This window comes from Spermophilus citellus (assembly GCF_964194105.1).
Source record: "Spermophilus citellus genome assembly, chromosome: 2".
Lineage (NCBI taxonomy): Eukaryota > Metazoa > Chordata > Mammalia > Rodentia > Sciuridae > Spermophilus > Spermophilus citellus.
Window position 1 is genome coordinate 250,376,429 of NC_138183.1, and position 27,532 is coordinate 250,403,960.

At 48.9% G+C, this 27,532-nt stretch overlaps 1 protein-coding gene across 2 annotated transcripts; it reads left to right on the plus strand.

Annotated features, from left to right (window-relative positions):
* On the plus strand, positions 1-26,483 carry POLA2 (DNA polymerase alpha 2, accessory subunit). 2 transcript variants are annotated; one of them, XM_081278571.1, is made up of 18 exons: positions 1-425; positions 4,525-4,649; positions 5,026-5,117; positions 5,297-5,354; positions 9,913-10,019; positions 12,114-12,307; positions 12,852-12,940; positions 14,467-14,622; positions 15,107-15,169; positions 15,888-15,930; positions 19,609-19,733; positions 20,333-20,371; positions 21,056-21,129; positions 23,974-24,085; positions 24,304-24,410; positions 25,087-25,146; positions 25,404-25,530; positions 26,241-26,483. In XM_081278571.1, exons 1-18 carry the CDS (start codon positions 347-349, stop codon positions 26,388-26,390), a joined length of 1,800 nt encoding a protein of 599 aa, XP_081134697.1. In that variant the 5' UTR covers positions 1-346; the 3' UTR covers positions 26,391-26,483. The 2 variants fall into 2 exon arrangements, with proteins under 2 accessions (XP_081134697.1, XP_081134698.1); XM_081278572.1 differs by having other exon boundaries at positions 23,977-24,085.
* Positions 26,484-27,532: the final 1,049 nt, after the last annotated feature.

A 27,532-nucleotide genomic window follows, 5' to 3' on the forward strand; every position in this document is an offset into this window, starting at 1 on the left:
GCGCAGCGCAAACCATTTGGCGGGTTTTCCCTGCTGCTGGGTTCTGCTTCCCCAGCTGAGTAGCTCGCAGGTACCTTTTCCCCGAGCAGGACCTCCTCCGTCTCGAGGTTTCCGCGCCTTCCCTTTGGAGCTCTGGGGGACTACCCCCACAGTAAAAATAAAAAGTATTTCGGTGTGATTGACGCCTGGGCGCGAGGTCGTGGGTCGCTTGGTGACGTCCGGTCTCGGGCCCAGAGACTGAAAGGGTTAGAGAACCTTGCCCTGCTCGTCGCCCCGCTCGCCCGCGGGCGTCTAGGGCTCGGGTCGGAGCTGGGCTGGCCGGGCCCCCGGCCCCTGCTGAGTCGCCATGCCCGTGTCCACCCAGCAGCTGGCGGAGGAGCTGCAGATCTTCGGCCTGGACTGCGAGGACGCCCAGATTGAGAAACGTGAGTCCTGCGGAGTCGGCCGCGCGGCGGGAGGAATTAGGGGAGAAAATTTTGAGATTGGGATGTGGGGGCTTCGGAATGCGCCCGGGATACTCCTGGGGTCCGGAAAAAAAAAAAAGAATAGAGAGCACGATTTTAAATCTACACGGAGTGTCCAGAAGGTGGAATTGGGACATGCTAAGGTCAGACTGGACCCGAGGACATCCCCGAGGCTAGAGGTGGCTGAAGGAAGAGACTCGGAGGTTTTAGAATGTAGCTTTCTGTTCTTGGCTCCTCCATGTCCAGTCCACGGAAACTCTAATACTGACCCAGCCCTTCTCTCGTCAACCTATTGGTGGTCTGGACAAATATGAACCCCTTGTGGTGGGTTCCTACATTTGAAATTTAGCTTTGGAAGGAACTTCGGGGAGCCTGTCAGCTCCCTCTGTGTCTAGATGGAGGAACACAGAAAAGGAGAATTTAATGCTAAAGTTATGTGTGAACCCCAGTCCAGGGCTCCAGCAGGTGGACCGATGGTAAGGAATTATTTGAAGCAAAATCTCAGGAGATGTGAAGTTCTGTTTTAAAACTGGGAGGGATGTGCACCTGCCCTACCACTCATCAACTTGCTTGTTGCTGTTTTGCAGTCCTGGGGATGGGATCCCCAGCATCCGGTGGGTGCTAGGCAGGTGTTGTGCTCCTGAGCTACACCCCCAGCCCTTCATCCACACTTTAAACTTATTTTAGAGATAAAACCAGAATGCAAGCATATTATTTTCTGACGAGAAATTCCTTTGATAGACACCAGAATATTTCAAGTCCCTAAGGAGACTTAAAAGGAGACTCTCAGGCTGGGGTTGTGGCTCAGTGGTAGAGCACTTGCCTAGCACGTCTGAGGCACTGGGTTCAATCCTCAGCACCACATATAAATAAATGAATAAAATAAAGGTTCATCAACATCTAAAAATATATATATTTTTTAAAAAGGAGACTCTCTTTTCTTAAAAGGAGACTTGAATAAAAAACTGGTCAGAAACTTGTTTGGCAAACATGAAATCAAAACAATAGGGAACCAAATTTGTACCAGCAGACCAAAATACCTGCTGCTCCAACTCACATAGGCCCATCTGGGCACAGGTGCTGGAATTTTAGACTTTGCATTCATAATGGTTAGCCTCAACAAGACCATAATTGCTTGAGAGTCATATCGTATTTCCCTGGTCTATTCCAAGTCTACTAATGACTAATTTTTTTCCCTTCTCCTTTAATGTCTTCTGTCCCATCCTTACTCACAGCTGATGAACTTGCTTCCTGTGTTGCTGAGAAAATAGATGCATTAGAAAACTTCCATCAGCTGCTACCATTACTTTTCCCCTACCTGTGTGTGTGGCATATACCTAGACTTCTGTTACAGTGAATAAACATGTTCCTTGCAAAAGCCAAATCACCCACTTGAGTCCTAAATCCCATTTCTTCTTATTTCCTTAAGGACATCACTCCAGTAATTCTCCACTCTTACATATTTTGGGGGGATTTATTGGAGGAGAGTACTGTGGATTGAACTCAGGATGCTTTACCACTGAGCTACATCCCAGTCCTTTTTCTTTTTGTTTTGTTTTGTTTTTTAATTTGAGACAGGTTCTTGCTAAGTTGCTGAGGCTAGCCTCCTGCCTAAGCCTCTCAAGTCACTGAGATAACAGGTGTGTACTGCTGTGCCCGGCACATATTTCTGTTTTTCTCTCTCCAAGATTTTTTTTTCCTAAATAGCATAGAAATGTTGTTCTTACCTCTGTCTGTAAAGTATCCTGTTGACTCCTCTTTCAACTGGAGTTTTCTTCTACAGCAAACCTCAAAAGGGCTGTGTGTACTTGCTCTTCACATTTTTCTTCCTGTCAGTAAGCGCTCCCTCCATCTCACCATTTCACTGAAACTGCTGTTACCAAAGTTCCTATTGACCTTCAGCCTACCAAAGCCAGGGATGAATTCTCAGTCCTCATCTAAGTTACCAGCAGATTTGACACTGTTCATCATCTCCTATTTAATAATTTATTTATTTAGCAGTGGAGTCACACCATGTTGCCCAGGCTGGCCTCAAACTCTAGATCCCCTCCTGCCTCAGCCTCCTAGATACCTGGGATTACAGATGTGCCCCGTGGCACCTGGCTCATTTCCTCTTCCTTAGTATGCATTTTTCTCTCAGCTTCTCTGTCCTTGCTCCTGGTTTTTCTTCAGCCTTGCTGGTCACCACTTCCAGGCTTTGCAGATTCATCCTCATTTTAGCGTTGGAGCATCCAGGGCTCAGATCTGGAACCGCTGCTTTCTAGATCGTGGTCTCACCTGGTCCCATGGATTTATATCTTATTTAATTGCTGCTGATTCTCAAATTCATGTCTCAGCTGCACCTCTCACCTGACTGCAGGTGGTCTGTCCTGCATACTTGATGTGTCCTGTTGGATGTCTAATTGGCATCTCCAACTCCATGGCTAAAACTAAGCTCCTGGTATCTCCTCCCTCTCCCAGGAACAGTTCTCCTACTCTCTCCCCCATCGCAGGTCATAATCACTCCCTCTTTCTACTTGCCCAGGCTACAAAATGAACGTCCTCCTTGGCTTCTTTCTTTGTTTCTTACACCTCACATCTGGTCAGCAGATCCTACTGGCTTTATCTTCAGGGTGTACTTTTTCCTCAGCTTTTTTCTTTTATCCTTCTTAGACAGTAGAGTGCATTTTGACTTGTATGTACATGGAGTATAACATTCCAGTTAGGATCCCATTCTTGTGTTGCGCGTGATGTGGGGTTTCACCGGTTGTGTATACGTATGAACACAGGAGAGTGATGCCTGACTTATTCTCCTGTTTTTTTCAGGCTGTACTTTACCAAGAGTCACCACTTGTCACCACCTCCACTGCCTCTACTTTGATCCAAGCCACCATCATCTCTTTCCTCTCACTTGGATTTTGCTATGATTCTCTTTCTTTCTCTCCCCACAACCCCTTTTCTTTTCTTTTTTTTTTTTTTTTTTTTTTAAGATCTGGAGGTCAAACCTAGCTCATGCTAGGCAAGTGTTCTACTGAGCTGCATCCCCAGCCCCCAGGATTTCTTTTTTCTTTTCTTTCTTTCTTTTTTTTTTTTTTAAGAGAGAGAATTTTTTTAAATATTTATTTACTTTTTAGTTTTCGGCAGACACAACATCTTTATTTGTATGTGGTGCTGAGGATCGAACCCAGGCCGCACCCATGCCAGGCGAGCACGCTACTGCTTGAGCCACATCCCCAGCCCCCCAGGATTTTTTTTTTTTTTCATATATATATTTTTAGTTGTAGATGGACATAATACTTTTCTTTTATTTGTTTATTTTTATGTGGTGCCGGGGATCAAACCCGGTGCCTCATACATGCTAAGCAAGCGCTCTACCACTGAGCCATAACCCCAGCCTCCCGGATTTTTTAATTGTCCCCCCAGATCCTGTCCTTTTTCCCTTCAGTCCATGCTTCACACAGCATCCAGAAATACTGTTAAATGGAAGTCAGATCATGTCACTGTTCTGTTCAAAACACTCCAGTGATTTCCTACTTGCTCAGAGCACTCTGATTACAGGGTAATTACAGGACCAGCAATTTGGATCCCTGTGCCCTTTCAACTCCTCTTCCCTCTCCTTGCTCCCTAGCCATGTGACCTTACTGATCCTGCTTCTACCTCAGGATCTTTGCACTTGTGGCTTCCTCTACTGAAATCTCTTCCCCTAAACACTGCCTGACATGCTCTTCCACTTCCTCCAAGTCTTTACTCAAATGTCACCTTCTCACAGAGACCTTCCCTAATCACCGTATTTGAATTTGCCAACCCCTTCCCCAACTTCCTGATCCCTTCCCAGCTTTATTTTTCTACATAGCACATTTAACTGTCTAACATATGGCCTATTTTATTTATTTGTTTGATAAACTTTATGAGAACAAGGTTCTTCTCTGTCCTGTTCGCTGCTGTGTTCCCAGTGCCTAGCATGGGGCTGCACTAGTTGATGCTGAATAAATATCAACCAAATAAAATAGAGGATTATTTTCACTTTGCAAGATGAAAATGAAGAATGAACCAAATTCTTACCTGTCCCCTTTTCTCATAGTGGCAGAGCTGTGTGTTCTGTATGGACAGAACGAGGAGGGGATGGTGGGCGAGCTCATAGCCTTCTGCACCAGCACCAAGAAAGCTCACCTCACCCCTGAGGTCCTGAGCACTTTTGAACATGAGGTAAGAACAAAATGTGGGCAAACTGACGATGTCCTCCTGCACCTGCTCCGTAGGGGTGTGTGCAATGTAGGCAGGAGAGTGAGGGCTTTGGAATCAGGCCTGGATTCCAGGCCTACTGTGAGCTTGGGCAGGCTACCTAGTATCTCTGAGCCTTAGATTTCTCTTCCATCAAGGATTCTAATAATCTTTATTTTTGTGGTTACTGTCAGAATTAAATGAGAATGGATGTAGAACCCCTAAAATTACTCAGAAGATGGTGTTATTAGAATTGTTATCTTTGATTATATTTGAATGCCTATTATCATCTCAAGGCTGTGGGAAATGCTTCCCCCATTGTGAGACTACAGGTTAATAGTGCACTGTCTTCTTTCCTCAGATTCTGAGCAAAAGATTATCTAAGACCTGGCACAGTAGCTCCAAGGACAGTGGGCATGCAGGCGCTAGAGACATCATTTCTATACAAGAGCTGTATCCTTTCCTGCCAAAAGTTTTCCATCGAGTCACATATTGTACTTTACAATTTGCCTGTGGTAGTAGGTGGAACTTAGAAACAAATAATAAAAGTTACCTAATATTTAGATTTCTACTTAATCAGCCCTTGCCTTAAGTGGAAGTTCATTATTGTTTTCCTTAACCAATGTTTTTAGAATCGAAGTGGAAGAAGAAGAGGAGACCCTTTTGAATTCTTACACCACACCCTCTAAGGTGAATATATGTTGTGTACAAATTGCATTCTATAAGTACCAGTTCTTAATGTTATCACAACCTATATAGATCTGAGGGGGAAAAGCAATCACTCCCCTATAGTTCCTACTGTATTTCTACTTTGCATCTTCCTTTCCAACTAGATACATAAATATTTTTACATAATAATAATTGTGAACATACAGTTATCCAGCTTTTTTCAGCAAGCATATTATAAGTATTTCTGTAAATACAATTTCTTCATAATTGCCCCCCCCCTTTTTTAATATTTATCTTTTAGTTGTAGTTGGGCCCAATATCTTTATTTTATTTTTTATATGATGCTGAGGATCAAGCCCAGGGCCTCACACATGCTAGAGAAGCACTCTACTGCTGAGCCACAATCCCAGCCCCAATTGCCCCTTATTTAATGATTGCAGAATCTTACACCAAGCGGAGATACTGTAATTGAATAATCCATTCTGTGGTGTTGGACCCCAGTGTTAGAGGCTCAGTAGAGTAATGATAAAGTATTGCCTTCAGAGTCTGAGTCAGTTAGTGAACAACTTAGTGTGTTGTTTTGTCACTGAGCTACAGTTTCCTTACCTATAAAATCAGGATTTACTTGTTCAGTTATTGAGCAGCTACTGTATGCCAAGCACTGTCCTAGACACTAGGTAATGGGCAATCAATGAAACTGGCTCGAGGCAGGCGCAATGGAGTGTGCCTGTTGTCTCAGCCCTTGGGAGGCTGAGGCGGGAGGATCACTTGAGCTCAGGAGTTCAGACCAGCCTGGACAACATAGAGAGACCCTGTTTCAAAAAAGAAAAAGGCTCTGATGGGTGCTACCCATCCACCTTGGATGGCTTGAAGATAAAATGAGTAAATAAAGAACAAGGCCCCCCTTGGCAGTGTATTCAGCAATAGTCATTACCAGGGATTGAACCCAGCACACTCTGCCACTGAACTACATCCCCAGCCCTTTATTTAGTTTTTATTTTGAGACAGGGTCTTGCTAAGTTGCCAAGGCTGGCTTTCTACTTAGGATCCTGCCACCTCAGTCTAGGGACCACTGGGATTACAGGTGTGCACCACCACACCCAGCTGTAATTACCCTTTATACTAACTGAATTTGTGGGAATCCATGAACATGGAATAAGCCTAAATTTTTCAAAGCAAATCACGTCCTAAGAAGCTAAGTTGTTTTGGTAACCTGATTGAAGAACAGAGAAACCAAAAACATGCCCTGTAAATTTTCGTACACAAACCAGATGCATAAAATATTATGGGAAACTGTGGAGCTGGGTGTGGCTCGTGGTAGAGTGCTTGCCTAGCATGTACAAGGCTATGGATTTGAGTCCCAAGCCCACTCCCCAACCTACAGGAAATATTTCCCTTTGAGTTTGTTAAGATTGGAGAGACTGCGTATAACTCAACTCCCAACTCCCCCCAGAGATGATTTTCAGAGTCCATATCCCAGTGAAGGACACCTCCATTCTTCCTTTGCTCAGGCCAAGAATCCTGCAGACCTCAAATCCTCTTTTTCTCACACCCCATCCAACTAGCTTCCAGTCCCATCTGCCTTCCTTCCAGGATCTGGCCACCTCCCACCACCTCTGTCAGGAGACAAAGGGCCCACAGCCTCTCTGTCCCCTAAGCAACTGGACAGCCTCCTCTCCAGTCCCCTGGCTCTTTCTTCCTTGGCCTCCTCTAACCGATTCTCCCTGCAGCGGCCAGTGTTCCTTTCAGAAGAAAGCCTGGCCAGGCTTCTCATGCTCACCACTCCCTGTGCTTCCTGTCCTCCATGCTGACATTTACAGCCTGACCCAGGCTGTGACCCAGTGACAAGCTGCCCCACCCTGCCCTGCCCTGCCCTCTCTTCAGGCCCTCACTCTGCTCCCTCCACACCGCTCTCCTTTCTGGTCTTCAGACATGACAAGAATAAAAAACGTGTCCAGCTTAAACCTGCCTCAAATGGCAGACCCCACCTCATCCCCGCCATGGCTTATTTTCTTGCTTTGTGTATCTCCACGGGACTTGGTACCCCCAAAGTGATGTGCCTCCGTCAGAGTGGAAAGTTCTGAGGGATGGACACTGGTTCATCTGCTTTTCCCTAATGCCTGGCCCATGATGGTTGTTGAATTGTAGAAGAATCTTTAGGGGAAGTAGTTTGAGAAAATGTGTCAAAACCATAAAATCTTTTATTATTATTAGTTTTAGTTGTAGATGGACACAGTATCTTTATTTTTATGTGGTGTTCAGGATGGAACCCAGTGCCTCACACACGCTCTACCAATGAGCTACAGTCCCAGCCTCCATAAAATCTTTTTTACCCCGTCTCAGTATTTCTTTCTTGCAAAAAAAATCTTCCGAGGTTGGCTGCGGGGGTGCGTAAGGCTCGGTGGTTAGCACTTGCCTGGCATGTGCAAGGCCCTGGGTTCCATCCCCAGCACCAAAGGTATATCTCCTGAGGAAATAATCCAAATATGGAAAAATCTGTATGCATGAAGATATGCCTCTCAGCATTATTTATAATCACCAGAAATTAGAAACAACCCATCATTCAGCAAAAGATGGTTAGTTGTGTAAATTTTCATACAGCAATTCAAATAGCACAGCTACTCAAAAGGATAAAGATTGTAATGAGGGGCTGGGGTTGTGGCTCAGTGGTAGAGCGCCTGCCTAGCACATGTGAGGCCCTGGGTCTGATCCTCAGCACCACATTTTTTTAAAAAAGATAAATAAATAAAATAAAGGTATTGTGTCTACAACTAAAAAAAAAAAAAAATTAATTAAAAAAACATTGCAGTAGGGGCTGGGGATGTGGCTCAAGCGATAGCGCGCTCGCCTGGCATGCGTGCGGCCCGGGTTGGATCCTCAGCACCACATACCAACAAAGATGTTGTGTCCGCCGAGAACTAAAAAACAAATATTAAAAATTCTTTCTCTCTCACTCTCACTCTCTCTTTAAAAAAAAAAAAAAAAAAATTGTAGGAGCTGGGGACATAGCTCAGTTGGAAGAATGCTTGCCTTGCATGCACGAGGCCCTGGGTTCAATCCCCAGCACCACCAAAAATAAACAAATAAATTGTTTTTTAAAAATCAGTGTAGGTACCTAAAGTTTACATTTAGACTAAGATTATAACTCTGTGTCTGTCTGTGTGTGTGTGTGTGTGTGTGTGTGTGTGTGTGTGTGTGTTTATATTCCCCCCAGTACTGGGGAGTGAATCCAGGGCCTTGCACATTCTAGGCAAGTACTCTACCTCTGAGTTACATCTCCAGTCCTAATTTTCATATATCTAAAACTGGAAAAGTATTAAGTATCAAGGCATATTCAGACATTGTTCTTGTATGAGGAAAGTAGCATGGGGGGTTTGTTGATCTGGTTACCATGCAGCTACTTAATGATTTGGAATCTGTTCTTGGCTTCTGTCTCCTGCAGCCACCATGGAACCACAGCTGGGTGGCATGACTTAAATACACCAGCAGGAGGAGCTCTTGGGCAGGAAAAGCTGCATATGAGGCAGCCTCCTGGTTGTGGGCTGGGCAAAGATTTGTCTTTCCTGTTGAACTCAAGCTATTCTAGTCTTTCGGGAGCTCTGGGTCTCTGGCTGGATTTTATCCTCCATTCTGAGCTTATCTTTGGATTCTTGTTGATGATCCAAAAGAAAAAAAAAAAAGCACCAAACCCAGAAGTGACCATGGATGAGGTATTTGTTAACTATTCTCCAAGTATGAGCTCAACCACGTTATCTGCTGGAGTCAGTCCCATCTTTAATTTGGAAAATGTGTGGTAGATTTGGCCAGAGTGAGTGTAACACGGTTCCACCCCTTCTCAGGAAAATGTGTGTAGGCACATCAAAACTGCATTGCCAGGCTGGGGTTGTGGCTCGGTGGTAGTTTGCCTGGCACATGTGAGGCACTGGGTTCAATCTTCAGCACCATAAAATAAAGGTATTGTGTCCATCTACAAATGAAATAAAATGAATCTCAATTTTTTTAAAAAATTGCATTGCCAAACTCAGATCTGTTCTAAAGCAAAGAAGCAGGGACAGAAATCGAACACACCAAAGATTTGACAGGACAGATTGCCCTTCTGGTGATCCTTTCTGGAAAATATTTATGGTGGGTGGGATGGTGCATGCCTGGAATCCCAGCAACTCAGGAGGCTGAGGCAGGAGAATCACTACTTAGAGGCCAGACTGGGCAAATTAGACCCTGTCTCAATAAAATTTTGAAAGGGGTTGGGGATATAACTCAGTGGTAGAGCACCCTCGGATTAGATTGCCAGTACCAAAAAAGAAAAGAAAAGGTGTTTGTTTTTTTGTTTTGTTTTGTTTTGTTTTAGTTATTTAAAAAGAAAACATTGCTTGTGTTTTCTGTAATTTCCTTCAAAATGGGGCCAGTGTTGAAGATTTCTTTCTGGAATTATACTTGGAAGATGGGACCTTGAGGGACCAACCGTTTGTGTCCTGTCCTGGGTCCTTCCTTAGGGCACTGTTGGCCCTTTTCTTCCTCAGGAGCTCTACACAGAATCAGCAACTTAGGTCCGGGTGACTAGGGTCTTGTTTGTTTCCAGGGTCCTCAGAAGCGAGCTATCACCATGCCAGAAACCCCCATAACAAAAAGGAGCGTGTCTACTCGCAGCCCACATCAGCTCCTCTCTCCATCGAGTTTCTCTCCAAGGTATGGATCCTACTAATTCAGGTGCCCAGAAGGAAGCCCTCCTCCCCTTTCTCTGGCTGACTGCAGAGTAGCTTATTCGCCGTGGTGGGTGGGTGTGCAACTCTGGCTCGGCCGCCCGGCTCTCTTCCCTAGTGGAAAATTCCTGTGTCTTATAGTAGCCGAGGAGACCCACTTTCCACCCACTTCTCCAGGGCTGGTTTCCTAGGTCAGGAACTGAGGCCTGATTGGAGGCGATCTGTCTGCTCAGAAGCCCAGAGTCTTGCCAGTAGAAACAAACAGGCTTTTGCCTGCTTCTGTCAGTTTGTTTCTTCTTTTTGTAATCTAAAGTGTTTATTTTCTAAAAAGCATAACACACATCTTTGTTCATAATGTTGCATAACCTGTTTGTTGTTCCTCACTCAGGTTACAACTAGTTTCTGAGAGTTTCCTTGTCACCGAGACTCTACACGGACTTAATTGATATTTTTTCCCAGCTGCCACCACTGCACCTAAACCCACAGAGATCATATGTGACTTTTGAAATCCGTAAATGATATGTCTTATGTTAGGGAATCCTATAGGTACGTGCTTTGCTGAGTAGAAGTGTTTACAGGTACTTTAGAGGACACTTTCGAGCGGTGACGTTAACCATTTAGGGAAATCCCAACCACCAGGAGTCACTACCCCAGATGGATACTTTTAGACCATCCAGAATACCTTGGAAAGGCAGAGACAGAAGCTCTGCAGTCTTTCAGGATGAATGGTCACGAACTTTGAAGGAGAATTTGATTTCACCGTGGTCCAGTAGAGCTTGGGAGAGATCTTAGACTGCTTTTTATTTTTTATTCTTTTTACTGAGGATTGAACCTAGGGGTGCTTAACCAGTGAGCCACATCCTTGGCCTTTTTAAATATCTTATTTAGAGACAAGCTCTCACTGATTTGCTAAGTGCCTTTCTAAATTGCTGAGGCTGACTTTGAACTTCCAAGCTGCTGGGATTACAGGCATACACTACCACGCCTGCCTCAGACTACTTTCAAAAACAAGCTTAACTAAGAACATCTTTGAAACCCAGTGTGTGGCAATGGTTCTCGTGGATGCCCCAGCCCCTTACTTAGTTCTCCCAACTGCAGTCCTTTGAAACCCACGCACCTGGTTGCATGAAAGGGCTGTGGAGTCTCATAGGGAGGAACTCGGAGAAGTCAGGGATGTGCTGCCTCGTCAATTTTTAATACACGCTAATAAAGCTGACATCAGAAGCTGGCTTTGTAATTATGAAAGTAACTTGTAAATTATTCAGGTAGAGGCAGCACTGGAGATGGAGATAATTAGTTGAGCTCATTTTCTATAGCGTCCATCTGGAGAGAAGGAAAGGTGGCCCCAGAGGCAGTAGTGCCCCACGTAAGACTAGTTCCTGCAGTTTTGGTGCAGTAAATGAAGTCTGTTTTAAGTAGACCCGTCTGGAGGTACGTGATGTTCACAACTGAAGGATTAGAGCAGATCAGCAGTGTCTGTGTGTTCTGGTGTGATTCCCCAGCCAGGGAGTAGAAATATGAGAGCTTAGCAGTTGGCCTTGGAGCATGGGAATGTTTGCTCACCGGTGACTGTTAATTCATGATGTCTGCACCTCCTTAGACACCAGGGAAATTGGTAATTTTGCTAACTTCATTTTATTGTTTTTTTTCCCCCCTACCTTGGACTGTATTGTGAATTTTTATATATTCTCGACAACTTTTAGCTTATGCACAGTTCCAGGCTCAGAATGTCCTGATAAATGCTGACAATTCATAAGAAGAAAGGAAAATGATACCTGAAACTTGCTTTTCATTCGATTCAGAGTTTGAGTTGTGTCTTTGTTTAGTTAATACCAGAATGACAACCTTTTAAAATGATGTTTCTGTCTTTAACCTTCTCTAAACACGTTTGGTATTCCTCCTCGATCTGGTATTCCTCAGCCTCTCATTCCTGAGATTCCTGAAAGGTCCCAGTATGTCCAATCCCATTACGCTGATTAAAGGCCATCTTGGTTTTTCTCTAGTGCCCATTTCCCAAGTGTAACCCTGTTTATTCCTCCCTCCTGTTAGCTGTGAACCCTGTCTGTTTTGTTCTCCTTAGTGCTACTCCCTCCCAGAAATACAACTCAAGAAATAACCGAGGAGAAGTGGTCACCACCTTTGGCTCTGCACAGGGCGTGTCATGGTCTGGGAGAGGAGGAGCTGGAAGCATCAGCCTGAAGGTCCTGGGGTATCCAGAGCCACTGACTGGGAGCTACAAATCCATGTTCCAGAAGCTCCCAGACATTCGAGAAGGTGATCGGTGTTTCCCTAACCCCCAGGAGGGGTTTAGAGAAGTAACAAAGGCTGGGCTGGGCTGCAAAATAAGCTCCAAGGCAGCCTTTGAATACCCAAGCTGGCAGAGTCCTCGGGGTGCCTGTTAGAGGAGGGGCGCTGGCGGGACTGTCAGTAACTCTCCCAAGTCCATCACTTTGCCAAGGAAGAAACATACCCACATCCAGTATTGAAAACAGGAGCCAAGAAAGAAATTCCGTTTAAAGTTAAGGACATTTATGGCTTCTTCCTTGGGAGCCCTCTCCAGATTGCCTCGACTTGCCCAAAACTTCAGTAGAACCTGAGGAAAGGAGAGGTTCGAGTCAGGGTGGCGATTCACACTAACTCCCTGGGACTGTGCCATGTGACCCCTATATTCAGCAACCAATGGGCTGGGGCTTTGGATGTCCAGGCACCTCCCTGCCTCTGTAAAATGACCGACTAATATTTCACAATGTGCCGTGTTTTCTTTTCTTGGCAAGTGAAATGTCTTAAGCATAACGCGTTTTGACCTCTGGGGTTACAGTTCTGACCTGTAAGATAGAAGAGCTTGGCAGTGAACTCAAGGAACACTACAGGATCGAGGCCTTTACTCCTCTGCTGGTCCCAGCCCAAGTAAGTTGTTCTGAGAGTTCTCTCTGATTAGTCTCATGGTGGCAGAGAGACTTCTGTCTTGGTTAAATTGGGCAGAATGGTTCTGCCTCTGTCATTGCAGTGACTCCCCTGTTCTGGTCCAGTGGCAGCCGGTAGTATCTTTGCATCAGGGTTAAAATCTGGCATATGTGCTGGTGCTTTCTGTCTTCATCTAAGGAGAGACCTCCTGCAAGATTCTTTTTGTGTGAGTGCGATGCTGGGGATTTCATTCGGGCATTGTACAACTGAGCTACACCCCCAGCCCTTTTTTTTTTTTAATTTTGGGTACCGTGGATTGAACTCAGGGGCACTCAACCACTGAGCCCCATCCTCAGGCCTATTTTGTATTTTATTGAGAGACAGGATCTCACTGGGTTGCTTAGTGCCTCACCTTTGCTGAAGCTGGCTTTGATTGAACTCATGATCCTCCTGCCTCATCCCCCTATGCTGCTGGGATTTCAGGCGCGCACCACCACACCCACACGCCTGGCACCCACAGCCTTTTTAAAAAAAAAAACTGTTTTAGTTGTAGCTGGACACAATACCTTTATTTTTTATTTATTTTTATTTTTATGTGGGGCTGAGGACCGAACCCAGCACCTTGCATGTGCTAGGCGAGCGCTCTATCACTGAGCCACACCCTCAGCCCCCCACAACCCTTTTTTGAGGTATAATCTCACTAAGTTGCTAAGTAAGGCTGGGCTCAAACTTGTAATCCTCCTGCCTCAGTCTCCCAAGAAGTACCTGTGCTACCATACCTAGCATGCAAGAGTCTACAGTGTCTTTGTCATGTGTTTGCATCCAGGGAAGAATGATCCTTTAGGAAAAAGATATGCAAAACTGCCCTACTCAGGAGTTTTGGAGGAATCAGGAGGAAGTATGGGTAGGGGCAGGGATGCACAATCATGGAGGAAAGATTAGACTTCCTCTGTTTGTTCTTAAGAGTGGGAACATGACAGAGGAAGCCATTGGGGGAAAGATTTTGTTCAATCTAACGAAGAACTTCCTGTTCAGAAGCAGCATGGTGTGTGACTAGGGATGTGGCTTTGGAGCCAGAGTCCTGCGCTTAAAACCTAGGCTTCACCTGGGTTTGACCTTGACTGAGTTATCTAACTCTCTGCTCTTGTTTTCCTCATCTTAAAATGGACAGGTCATATCTAGCCCATGTTGTGGGAATTAAATGAGTTAATACACGTCAGCCCTGAGAACACAGCCTGGGAACCAGGCTCCATAGGTGGGAGCTATTACGAAGCCCACTACTCATGGATGCCAAGGTTATGATGGGTGCGGACAAGCGCCCCTTCACTGGAGATTCAGGCAGCCTCTTGGAGGGGCTCACATGGTGGGTGGGTGGACTAGGTGCCCCACCTCTGGTGGTGATGTGGTCAATTCAGAGTCAAGGGGATACTCAGCCAGAAAAGCGAGTGTTGGTGGGGTTTGTTTTGCCTTTGCCCTGTTGCCTTTGGATGTGGCGCTGTCATACTTACATTATTCCATTTTTTCCCTAGGAGCCTGTCACCCTGCTGGGCCAGATAGGCTGTGACAGCAACGGGAAACTGAACAGCAAGTCAGTGATTCTGGAGGGAGACCGGGAGCACTCCTCAGGTGCTCAGATTCCAGTGGACTTGACTGAGCTCAAAGAGTACTCTCTGTTTCCTGGACAGGTGAGATAGGAGGGCCTGCCTGGGGTGCAAGAGGCCACTTGCACATATGAGTGCTGCATCTTGGGCAGCTGCTTCTGGATTTCCATCTCCGATGCTGTGAGATGTGGCTGCTGGGCCTGAGGCACCATTGTAAGGATTCGGTTCTCCCTGATGGGAGAACCCAAGGTGTGTGACTGTGGGTAGGGCACTTACCTTTCTGAGCCCACGGTGTCTTCATCTGTAATCCCAGCAATTTGGGAGGCTGGGGCCGGAGGATTACAAGTTCAAGACTAGCCTTAGCAACTCAGCAAGACCCTGCCTCAAAATAAAAATTAAAAAGGCCGGGGTTGTGGCTCAATGTAGAGCACTCCTTGGTTCAATCCTCAATACCAAAAAAAGAAAAAGAATCTGCTAAGTTTACAGTTGCAAAATACTTTTTAAAGTAATCTATTCAAACCTCCTACTTGTCTCCCTGTTTAGCAGTCCTGTGTTGTTTCTCTTTCAGGTTGTGATTATGGAAGGAATTAACACCACTGGCAGAAAACTTATTGCCACCAAACTCTACGAGGTACGGGGTGCGCCCCTCCTCCCTCTCTGTCGGCTCCAGGCACAGGACATGCAGTCCTGAGTCCTAGGAAAGGGTCCTTCTTAACAGCCTGCTAAACAGTCAGTTCTTTCTATAGAGTGGACCCACCTCTAGGCCACAGGTCAGCAAGCCATTCTGTAAAGGACCAGATAGCAAATATTTCAGGCTGGGCGGGCCATAGGCTCCTGTTTGTCACTCAGCTCTGCCATTAAGGACAGAAACAACCCCAGACAACCCACAAATGAATGTGGCTGAGTTCTAATAAAACTTTATTTATAAAAATGGGAAGCCCCCAGATTTGGCTCCAGGCTGCAGTTCACCTGTCACTGCTCCAGGTGACAGCCCTCCAGAGACTCTCATAGGATGCAGGGAAAGCACAGGACCCCTCTCTCCCATCCTTGCCCGGAAGTAGACTGATGTTCCAGGCACCTGCTTTGCTGCCACTGGCTGCCAGGCATTTTGTGAGAGTTTTATCAGTGACCTCCCATTGCCTGGGCTGCTTTGCACTCAGAGCCATTTAGAAAAATGACAGATCCTCTTGCCCCTGGGCTGTTAGCTCCAAGGAGCAACAGAGAGAGGTTCGCCCTCCCCTCACACCGCCCTCTATTCTCCCACGACACACTCACAGACAGCCCACTCATCTTCCTTACCAAAGTGAGGGTGGAGCGAGACCTCAGCTGAGCTTTTCTCCTGTTTTAAGGGTGTGCCGCTTCCATTTTATCAGCCCACTGAAGAGGACGGAGGTAAGTTTGGGTTCAAAAGCCAGTTTTCCAACAGTGAGGGTGGCAGACAGGCTTTGGGACGGCGTTGCACAGGCCCAGGAAGCTCCGAGGGCTTTTAGGGGTGATGTAGCTGCGCAGTGAGGACATAGCCCATCTGTGGACGCTGGGCCCTTTGTCCAAGAGCCCCAGGTCCAAGCCTCATGACCTGGTAGTGTTATCACTTCTGACTACAGGAAGCACATCCTTTAAAGACCACACTGACAGGCATTTGGAAGTTACTTTGAAAAGGAAAAAGATGTGCATTTTTTAAAAATAACTTATTGGCATTCTGGATCGGATCCTAGAAGAGAAAAGAGCACTGGTGAGAAAACTAGGGAGCTCAGGATAAAGCCAAGAGTTAACTGTAATTAACATACCAAGGTTCCTTATGCCATAGTTACCTAAGGCGGAAATGTTAGGGTGCGCTGGGTGAGAGGCAGGCAGGAGTCCTGCGCCATCTCTATCTTCTAAAGGTATTCCAAAATTAAAAGATTATGTTAAAAAAAAAATCTAGGGGCTGGGGATATGGCTCAAGCGGTAGCGCGCTTGCCTGGCATGCATACGGCCGGGGTTCGATCCTCAGCACCACATACAAACAAAGATGTTGTGTCTGCCGAAAACTAACAAATATTTTTTTAAAAAATCTAAGAAAGCCTGTTGTTAATTTGGAACTAATCTAGATAAGGAAATGCAAAAAGAAACTTAGGCAAACTTTGCCTCAAAATATTTGTAGGCAAACTTGAGAACATTATATTAAGCAAAATAAGCCAAATCCAGGAAGTCAAGGGTTATGTGTTGCTCATGTGGAAACTAAGAGGAAAGAGGAAGAGAAAGGGAGGATCTCATGAAAATCAGAGAGAGATCAGTGGAGTAGAGGAAAGGGAACGGGGAGGGAGGAGGGGACGGAAAGGGGAACTCGGGGAGTGATATTGACCAGATTATACTTATATTGTGTGCATGTACAAATAGATACCAACAAATCCCACCATTGCACACAAATATAATTTGCCAGTAAAAAACAGACAAAACATCTCTAGGCATTTTTCTAAGCAAAGTGGAGCACCATTAGAGATGAAAAGCAGCGCCAGGCTCTCCCATGGGATGACTTCATCTTACTGCCTGACTTATGTCCCACCAGGAGCTGGAATAAGAAGTTATTCTTGTGACGGTGGGAGCCAAGATGTGTTGGCCCTGTGCTGTCCACAGGTGTCAGCTGAGCACCTGAGATATAGCTAAAGCTACTACTGAGGAACTGGATTCTTAATTTTAAAAGATACTCAGTTCAGATATTGGAAAATGTTTAATTAGCTTGGGGATAACTTGGACATGCGAATTTATTTATTTGTTTGTTTGTTTATTGAACTCAGGGGGCTCTCAAACACTGAGCCACATTCCCAGCCCAATTTTGTATTTTTATTAGAGATAGGGTCTCCCTCAGTTGCTTAGCACTCACTGTTGCTGAGGCTGGCTTTTAACTTATGATCCTCCTGTCTCAGCCTCCCCAGCCGCTGGAATTACAGGCGTGCGCCACCATGCCCAGCTCAATTTATTTTTTTCAACTGTAAATCTCATAAAATCTAAATAACTTTCAGGTATTTCCAATAAATGTGTAATATCAGAATTGAGATGAACTAAAAAAAACAACTTAGTATGAAAATAATACAAAATATTCCACTAGATTAAAAAAAAAAAAAGGAGTAGACTCAGGCCCAGCTATTCAGGAGGAACACAAGTTCAAGGCCAGCCTGGGCAACTCAGCAAGACCCTGACTTAGATTTTAAAAAATTTGAAAACTGGGAATGTGGCAAAAGGGCTCAATGGTAGAGCACTCCTGGATTCAGTCCCCAGTACACAACTACCCCCCAAAAAAGATTAGCAGTGGATGGCAGACTAGCATATTGTCACTACCCTGTGCCAGTCAGCAGCGTGTGAGGTCATTCTTGGAGATGACCTAGAATCAGGAACAAAATTTAGTAATTTATGACATTGTACGGTTTATCAGAAAGTATGTGTTTCTGAGGAAAATATGTGTGTAAAGGGTGGCATGGTGGTATCAGATCAACTTCAAGGGATGAATCAACATGGCTTAGGTACCAGGAGCCCGAGCCATGGGCCAGGAGCTTTTGGATGAGGAATTAATCAGACAGTTGTTGAGATACGAATGAGACGTGGACCTCGCCCTCTTAGCACTCACTGTGTCCTCCGGTACCTTTACGTCTCTGGTAGGCACACAGAACCCACCCGACTTTGTCCCCTGCCCACCACCACACAAACTGCTTTCCCATTGAATAGAATGCTTTGTCTTTGTTTGTGGGGCCGCTGTGGCGGTGGTGGACTGAATGATGCCCCTCCTGTCCCTGGAACCTGTGAAGATGTTGCCTTTTATGGCAAAAGGAACTGTTATTAAGTTAAAGACCCTGAGATGGGGAGATTGTACTGGATACCCAGGGGGCTGCCTGTCATCACATTGGTCCTTATGAAGGAGGATGGCAGGATGATCAGAGTCAGAAGTGTGAGGCTGCCAGCTTCCAAGATGGAAGGCAGAGCCATTCACCAGGGAACCCAGGTGGCCTCTGAAAGCTAGAAAAGACAAGGAAAATGGGTTCTCCCCTAGCCCACCTGCCCTGCCAGCACCTTGATTTTAGAACTTTTAAATCTCCAGAAATGTAAGATGAAAGATTTGTTTTAAGCCACTAAGTTTGAGGTAAAGTGTTGCAGCAATGCTCGGAAGCTATACAACTGCATGTTAGGAAGCCAGAGTCTGGGCTCTGGGTGGTCAGTGGTGGAGCACTTGCCGAGACTGTGCTAGGTCCCAGGTTCAATCCCTAGGACTACCAAAAATTTTTTTTAAAAGTCAAAGTTCTTAGGATTTTGTTGTCATTGTAAGTTACAAAAACTGACCCAGATCAATATCAGAATTTGTTCAGGGAAATCCAGGCAGCTTACAGACTGGACAGGGGCTGGAGACCCAGGCTTGGGACCAGGACACAGGCCCAGCAGCTCTTGTGTCCAGGTAACAGGAACCCCCCGACTCTGTCATCCAAACACCTGGACTGGAGTAGGGCTCCCGCCTTCCTCCTGTCCTGGGACAGGCCCTCTCCAGACTCCAGACCCCAGCAGGAAGGTGTGAATGGCCTGAGCTGGGTCATGTGCCTGCCCCTAGGCTAGCCGAGGACAGAGCACCTGACTTCCAGCCCCACTTGCCTGCCCTGTGGGGAGAGGGCCAACTCTCCAAAAGCAAAGCATCTGCTATTAGAAAGTCTGACAGGAAACAGCACCTCCAGCTCCCCTTCCAGGCCTTCAGCCCACCTGCCTCTGGACTCTCCAGCCCCACTGGACCCGCATGGTCCCAATGCTGAGCACGATTGAGTCTCAGTGAGGGTGAGGGCTTTCCTGATGGCCGTGTCTTCATGTCCCTCGGGTGCACTGCTGGGAAGCACTGCTGTGGCTGTGGTTGTTTGCAGACCTGCCTGTGTCCTCCACCTGGTGGGGTGCCCTTGGAGGAAGGACAAGGTCTTCCTCCTCTTGGGTCCCCAGGCCACACACATGTGGAAACGCAGTGTGGGGACTCCCAGGGCATTTTCCTCCAGAGGCCCTTCCTGCTCCCACCACCCCAGTGCCCGTCCTCTACTCAAGACCTGACGGTCCTTTCTGTCTTAGATTGTGAGCAGACCATGGTCATGGTTGCCTGTGGGCCCTACACCACGTCTGACAGCATCACCTACGAGCCACTGCTCGACCTGATCACCGTCATCAACCGCGACCGGCCAGATGTCTGCGTCCTGGTAGGAGCCCCCAGGATGGCTCTGTGCAGGGAGGTGGCTGGGGGAGAACAGCAGAGTCGGTCTCAGAAAGGGGTCTTGCTGCTGTTCCAAGTCTTTCAGAAACATGTAGTTCTTGTTGTTTTTAAACCCTTTTTAGTTCTCCATCTGCATCTCTGTAGAGAGGTGAATGTGATCTAGGGGCCTTCGCTAAATCTAAATGCCCAGCTTTTTTTTTTTTCTCCCTTCATTGATTTTACAATATTCTTGCCTCTGTTTCCTTTTTCCAGCTTTTGAACCAAATCTTTTTATGTCTAAAGTCCTGCTGTTAGCATGGTGGTCAGTTGTCCTTGCTAGATATAGAAAGAAAATAGCCCAGTGCCCTGGGGAGGGGCAGCAGTACAGGTTGTGGGCCCTGGGAGCCTCTCTCCACAGGCCTCAGGTGTCTCTGCCTGTGGAGTTGGCAGGGCGCCCCCTGCCGAATGTCCCCAGGTTCTCCAGGCAGCCTTGGCAGGACAGGGGACCCTGGGCAAAGAATGGCAAGAAGTCACCTGTAGGTGTTTGCAGACTTGTGCGGTCCTGACTTGTTCTTTTGGTGTCTTTGTTTCTCCCTTTCGGGGCAGTTTGGTCCTTTCCTGGATGCTAAGCACGAACAGGTGGAGGTAAGTGCCTCGGGATGGTGAGGAGGGGGACCAGGCACTTCCCTTCAATCCAGGCCTTGCTTTTATTTCCACTTTCCACATCTATAACAAACCTAAATTAAACCTGTGGCTAATCAAAAAATATTGTAGCCAGGCATTAATAAATATCTTGAATTTGAGGTACTCATTTCACTAGGATATAAGGCCATCTGGAAACTGGTGGGGTGGGGGGTGAAGTGCACTGGTTTCTTTGTGGCACTTGGTGCCAAGGCACAAGAGCAGCGGCTGAAGCACAGGCACCCCTGAGGTGGGAGCTGTGCTCTGACCATACCTGACATGGCCACTGCCCTGAGCTGGTGACCATCTGGCTATCCTTAGATCCATAAAACACAAATGGCCCTTCCTAGGACATCTTTGTGGCCAAGGCCAGGGCCTCCTGCCTTTGACTCAGGCTACTTCACCTTCCATGGACAAGATTTCAAAGCCCTCTTCTTCCTGCTAGTCTCTCTCAGCTTATGTTCAGCAGATTGATTCTTCCTTATGTATTCCCCACCCACCTGGATCCAGCTCCTGGTGAGACAGAGAGAGCATCCTTTTTATCCTTCAGCTCCAAGCCTGACAGCCATCACCCAAGGGTCACCTAGCAAGTATGACACGTAAATGACACCAGAGACCACCTCTAAATCCCCATCCTTTCCCTTGCAGAGCTGTCTGCTGACAAGCCCATTTGAAGATGTCTTTAGGCAGTGTCTGCGAACCATCATCGAAGGGACGAGAAGGTCAGCACTCCAGATGCTGGACAGAACCCAAAGCTTCCTCTTCTAGGGCTTCCCACTAAGAAACCGGAACTATTTAAACCTTAATGGTAGTTCCCATCGTCTTCTTCCTTTTGAACTATAAGATCAGATAGAACCCTTGAACTTCAAGTGTACAGGCGCCAAGTGATGCGGCGGCTTTGTGAAGCGCCGAGATAAACCAACTTGAAAGGAAAAGCTGCGCCAGCCCTCGCTCTTCCCTTGCTCTTTCTCCTCTCTATCTATTTCTCGTTCTGTATGCAAACCTGGTGTCCATGGGGATGTTCTGGGATGGCTTTGAGAGGTCCTTATGACTGGCAGCAGAGCCCATGAGGCCCAGGCTTCTCCTTGGGCAACCGTTTTGGGGTGAGCCAGTTCCTTCCCTGAGTTGGTGCTTCCCATGTTCAGTGTGACCTGCCGAGGATGGGGATCTTGACAGCAGTGATGGAAGAGCTGTGCGGTTCTAATTTGAAAGGAGAGTCGGTCCCAGGAAGAGTCTAATGCTAGAAGCAGGAAGTGATGCAGGAAACTGATTCTCCACTCCTGTCCCTTTTCCCAGGTGCCAGGGGCTGAAGAAGTTGGTGTAGTAACAGAGCTTCTTGTGGGATCTGCCTGCCCGTAACTGAGCTCATAAAAAAACAAATATTGCTGTGCTGAGCTTTTAAAAACAAGCCTATAACAAAGGCGGTTTTCAAAACAAGGTGCATAATCTTTCACCTTTGGGCATGAAAACAGATCCCCAAAGTGATTAGTCGTAACGCTACCTTCTCCTACCAGCGGTGTGGGCCAGTGCAGGGGGCAGCAGACCTGAGAGTGAGCACCCCAGTAATTCACCCTGGAGCTAGAAGACAGGCTGGGCCTGTCATCTGAAAGTCCTCCCCACTCCCTCCCTCAGTGACAGTGACACAGGTGCCTTCCCACTTCCTCAGATCTGTCATGATGCCAGCCAGGTTCATCAGATCTGGAGAGTGCTTAGAGCTTAGGAGACACCCTCCCCCACCCTCATACCAAAAATAAAAAGTAGCAGCAGGATGGGGGCCACATGTCCCTGTTGTCAGCCATGGGAATCCATAGGGGCTGCAGCAGGGCCCAGCGTGGCTGGTACTTGCAGTTTGAGGCTGGGTTCTGATTTGGGTTCCTCACCCCATGTGGTATTGACAGCAATGATACAAACAAGGAACAGACCAGGCATTGTCACCCTGAGGCGGGCGCCCAGCACTACCAGGCACTTTCATCTACAGCCAGTGTGTGCCACGGGGCAGGAGCTGCCCCACCCTTCCAGAAACAGTATATAAGTGGTCCTTGGCCGAGGACTTCTTTCTATTCCTAGAGGTCAGGAATGCCAAGCACTGCGCTCATTTGTCAGTAGAGGACAGAGCCAGCGAGGAAGGACCAGCGGCTGTGAGACCCCCCTCCATGTGATGTGTGAGGTTGTGCGATACTGAGACAGTTGGAATTTTCTTCCTGATCCCTCCCCCAAAGCCAGGAAGCTGTTTCCTCCTCAACAAGCTCACTTCCAAATTCGACCCTGAGACAGCAACTCCAGCCTCTGACAGCAGCCAGCTGTGCCTCATTCTTTGCATGCATCACAGATTATGAGTCCTTGGAACCTAGAGCCAAGATGTCCCCAGTCCCCTCCCCACTGGCCTGTTCGCCAGATTCCAGCACCCAGAGGTGGACTTGAATAACATAATGAGCCTTCAGTGCCAAAGGGATTGTAATTAATATGCAGAGTGCCCTTGGTCTCAACATCCTGGTTTCCTTTGCCGCACGCAGTCTGGGTTCACTCTTGGGAGTAGGCATGATGGACAAGTGATAGGGTGACAGCAGTCAACACCAAGATCACACATGAAAATCCCTGTGCCTATGCCTGCAGGGCCACAGCATTGTCAGCAAGAAAAGGAGCTGGAAGCAAGAGCTGTTGGCAGGTTTTAAACATGCCCCAAAGTAATGCTTTACGCCTGTTTGGTTTACAAAAGGCCCCTCTGCCAACCAAGCTGAGGAGCCAAGGAAACCGGCTTTTCCCCCTTTCCTCTTTTGTGCAGCCGGGGAAAATAAACAGTTGGCCCAGAGAGTTAGCAGCTTTCCCTCATGTTGTGGCCCTAGAGATTCTCCTTCTGCCTCTGTTAGAGCAGACATCTGCTGCCATCTCTGCTTCTGCTGTTGCTGTTAAGTATGTCTTCCACTCCTGCGAGCCTGTCGGCTCCGAGGTCGAAACCCGGGCGCTGGCACAGAGAAGCCAGCACATGTCCTGCACGTCTTCACCGTCCTGTCAGGGCCCAGCCTGTGGCTACTCAAGGGGTTTCAGTTTGATCTTGAAAGTACTAAGGCAGCCTCCGATCTGCCCAGCGTGCCTGGTTTCTCCCTTGTCAGGAGTCCCCAGCTTCTGCGGCAGAACCTGGCCAGGCGTCTGGGGGACAGTTCAGAGCCTCTGTTGTGTGTGTCCAGGGATCAGGGGTTGAACTACAGGCCCAGTGCCTGCTCTGAGCCCGGGATTCTTTGGCCAAATCCTCGTCGGTCTAGATTTTCTAGATCTCAATTTCTTTTCCTTTTTCTACCAAATAATAGTTTTCCTCTGCCCCCCAGTGGGATGCCACACAGAGGAAGGGACGGTGTGTCCTGGGTCACAGAAGCTGGTCAAAATGGATGTGTGTACATGAGGGCAAGTGGCACTTCCCTCGCGTGTCCAGGGCGGCAGCCTCTCTGGGGCAGAGCGCCTTCCACGTCCACCCTGCCGAGGGTCTGCGGTGTCCAGCCCTCACTCCTGGGCCACATGGCCCACTGCCTGGACCCAGCGGCTCTCACTGTCTCCCTTGTGTTTTGACAAAGCAGCTCCGGCTCCCACCTGGTCTTCGTCCCGTCTTTGAGAGACGTGCACCATGAGCCTGTGTACCCACAGCCGCCTTTTAGCTACTCCGATCTGTCTCGGGAGGACAAAAAGGTGCCAGCCCCCCCCCATGACAGCGAGGCGCAGGGGCAGCTCTTGGGGGAGGAGAAGCCTGTTTGGGGTCCCCATGCAGCCTGGCTCTTAGACATTCTGTGACAAGCAAAGACGGTTGTGAGTCTGCTGCACGTGGGTGGGCCCCCTCCAGTGTCTCCGTCGTGGGCAGGTGTTTCCTGCTGCCCTGTGCCACGTGTGTGTCCCACCTTCTGATTCAGCGAGTGCAGTTTGTGTCGGAGCCCTGCAGCCTCTCTGTAAACGGGGTGATCTTTGGCCTGACGTCCACGGATCTGCTGTTCCACATGGGGGCCGAGGAGATCAGCAGGTAAGAAGTACACTCCAGGCCGGCAGGTGTGGCAGCCGGCTCCCTGCAGCCTGCCAGCCCTGTGGTGCTGGGCAGTCCTGACCAGCGCATCCTGAGGACCGCACTTCATGCCAAGCCCTTTGGCCATGTGCCATGTCCCTGTAGCCGAGAGCAGTGGACACATTTGTTGCCCTCACTCATCTAAACAGCCTGTGAGAGTCCCGTCTACTCCAGCATTTAGCTGGGTCTTCCCCGCTCCTGGCTCCCTCCACCTCCTGGCTTGTGACCTGGGTAGGCGAGGGTGTCCTCTTTGTGGAGGGCGGGCCGTGGGTTTGCCCTCCAGGGTCTTCTCCCGGTGGAACAAGGTGAGGGGTAGATGCAGCCAAGTCTGACCTTTTGGTTTGGCGGTTGGCTCTCCCACCCTCCTCGACAGGGAGGAGACAGTGGAGCGAGGTGGTTTGGAAAGGTGGGTGGGTGCTCCTGGTGGCTGCCAGTGGGTGCAGACCTTGGGTCCTCTTGGCCAGGCCATGTGTTGGCCTTGATCACCAGGGTCCCTGCTCTCCCTCCCCCCTGGTGCTGCCTCCCTCCTGTGGGACAGTGTGCTCTGCTCCTGGCAAGGCTAGGCTTCCCCAGAGGTGTCCTGCTGCTGCGTCTTGGCCACTTAGCTGGGTCGCCCCTCTTCTGTGCTTGCTCCCAGCTCCTCTGGAACCTCAGACCGACTCAGCCGCATTCTCAAGCACATCCTGACCCAGAGGAGGTGAGCACTCGCTGCCGCCAGCTGGCTGCAAAGAGAGTACTTTGGGGTCATGGAGCAGTGACAGCTCTGACTGTCAGAGCCTCCACCAGGCCACTCACTACCAGGGGACGTCACCCTGTCACCAAAAGCCTGCATTCTGTCTCCCCAAACAAAAGAAAGAGCCGGTCGGTGAAGACAAGTGTGTGGAAGTCGGCGCAGGGGCCTGGGGCAAAGTCCCTGGTCCCCGCTGCTGCTGACCCTCTCTCTCATCTCTGCAGCTACTACCCACTGTACCCTCCCCAGGAGGACATGGCTATCGACTATGAGAACTTCTATGCCTACGCACAGCTGCCGGTCACCCCAGACGTCCTCATAGTCCCCTCGGAGCTGAGGTACTTCGTGAAGGTAGGTCTGCACTGGCTTTCCCGGACCTCCAGAGCTGGTCCCTGCCCTTCCGTCCCAGGCCACCCAGCACTCACCCTTTGTAGGTCTGCTGAAGGGCAAGTGGCCTCTGTGACCTAGCCCTGGGCCTCGTGGCTTTGGGGGGAGAAGGTGGGACAAGATGACAAATCCGTGGGTGAAGTGTAGCTGGAATGGAGCAGGAGCCACCGGTGAGTGGGAAGGCCTGGCACAGTGGCTCCCACCAGGCGTGTCAGGGTGGCCTGGAGCGCGGCACACGGGCCCTGCCTTGCCCTTCCGTACTCTGGTGACCTCCTGCGGGATCCACTGAGGACACTTGGAAGCAGCTCAGGAGCCAGTGTGGTCCCTGTACTGCCAGCCCTGCCTGCTGGGCTGAGTCCGTCACAGGGAACCCCCAGGCCAGTCCCCGTTTTCCAGACCAGAGCTAGTCCAGCCTCGGGAGGCAAGTTGTTTCTCATCCGGAAAACAAGAAACAGCTGGATGGGTTTGTCTCCGAGTATGAGCCGGACTGTCCTCCTCTAGGGCACCTCTTCTTTGTTCAGTCTCAGAGACACAGGAGCAGTTCAGAGTGACCATGTGATGGCCTTCGTTTCCATTTTACAAAACCTTCTTTGGGGTCTGAGCGTCCAGCTACTCTGCCACATCAGTCCCCAGTTGAGGGCCTCTAAAGCCGGTCTTCTCCCTTCCTTCCCCAGGACATCCTCGGCTGCGTCTGCGTGAATCCCGGGCGCCTCACCAAAGGGCAGGTGGGCGGCACCTTTGGCCGCCTGTACCTCAGGAGGCTGCTGGTGGCCGGAGAGACGAGGCAGAGCCCTTGTATTGCTGCCCAGGTGGTCAGGATCTGAGTCTTCGGGCCTCGCCACCCTCCCTGTGCAGCACCCAGGGGAGCAGTGGGCTCTGAGGACCCGGGTGTGGTGGGGCCCTGGCTCTGGGTCAGGCTTCCCTGGAAGGAGGCTCTCACCCTGGATGGACACCAACCAGTGTCCGAGGGGAGCCAGCTGGAAACAGTGCTCTGGAAGGGCGGGAAGGCTTTGGGATTTTTCTACGTGAATCAAACCCACAAACAACTTTTAGAGAAATAAAAATAAATTCTGAATGTAACTTCTGCGTTTAATCTTTCTTCCACTTTCTTTTTCCTGGTAGTAGCCAAAGAATGTTGCCTATTTGACCCGTGTCGGGGAAGGCAGAGTGCCGGTCACACTGGGTTTCTGCCAGCTCCTTGGGACTCTGGCCCCACCCTCATCCTCCCCAGGCCCCCTTGGCTGCCGAGCTGAGGAGGGGTGCTGGGCTTGGCCCTGGAGCTGGGCTGTGGAGCCAGCACTGGCGGCGGGCCCAGCCCTCCCCACATGGCCTCTGGTACGTGCTGGGGTCCCAGCCTGACCTCTCCAGCTGCCCAAGGCGGCTTCCCTGAGCCAAAAGCCCAAGTCCCTTGTGGTAGCCACTCTACCCAGTCCCAAAGGGGCATGGGGCTTGCCTGTAACCCAGAGCCCTCGGGCCAGGGCAGGCCTTCCTGGTCCCCACAGGTCCCCTGCCCACATGTCCTTACTCTGGGGAAAGGCCACCTGCCACGGGGTTAAGTCCACCTGAGCAGGAAGCTGTCTGCCAGAGCCAAGTCCGGAAAACCCCTGGTGGGCGGGCCTGGGGTGTGTGAGGGAGCAGCAGCTGCCAGTCCCCTGACTCAGAGGTAATCGGTGACTTAACAGTGGCCAGCCTTGCCTCCCGCCTCCTCTGAAGGTGACGGGAATCTGGCGGCAAATGGGCTGGGCCTGCGCAGTACGGCTCCCTTTCAGCACGAAGAGCTGCTGCTTCGTTTCACTAGTGTTTTTGCCACCTTGGTTTTAGAGATAGGCCCCAAATTGGGGAGCTGAGTCTCCCCCCAGCTCCCCGCACAGGAAGCACCCTGAGGCCTAGGAGGAGGCAAGGCGCCCCCCCCCCCAGCCTGACTCAGTTACCCCAGTTCAAGGGCCTTTGTGTTTCTACCAAGCTA

Bases quoted from the DNA above. Each gene is read 5' to 3' on its own strand.
- POLA2 (XM_081278571.1), top strand. From the start codon at position 347: ATGCCCGTGTCCACCCAGCAGCTGGCGGAGGAGCTGCAGATCTTCGGC. The intron at 12,941-14,466 runs GTAAGTTGTTCT...TTTTTTCCCTAG, and splicing joins CTCTGCTGGTCCCAGCCCAA to GAGCCTGTCACCCTGCTGGG. The intron at 15,931-19,608 runs GTAAGTTTGGGT...TTTCTGTCTTAG, and splicing joins GCCCACTGAAGAGGACGGAG to ATTGTGAGCAGACCATGGTC.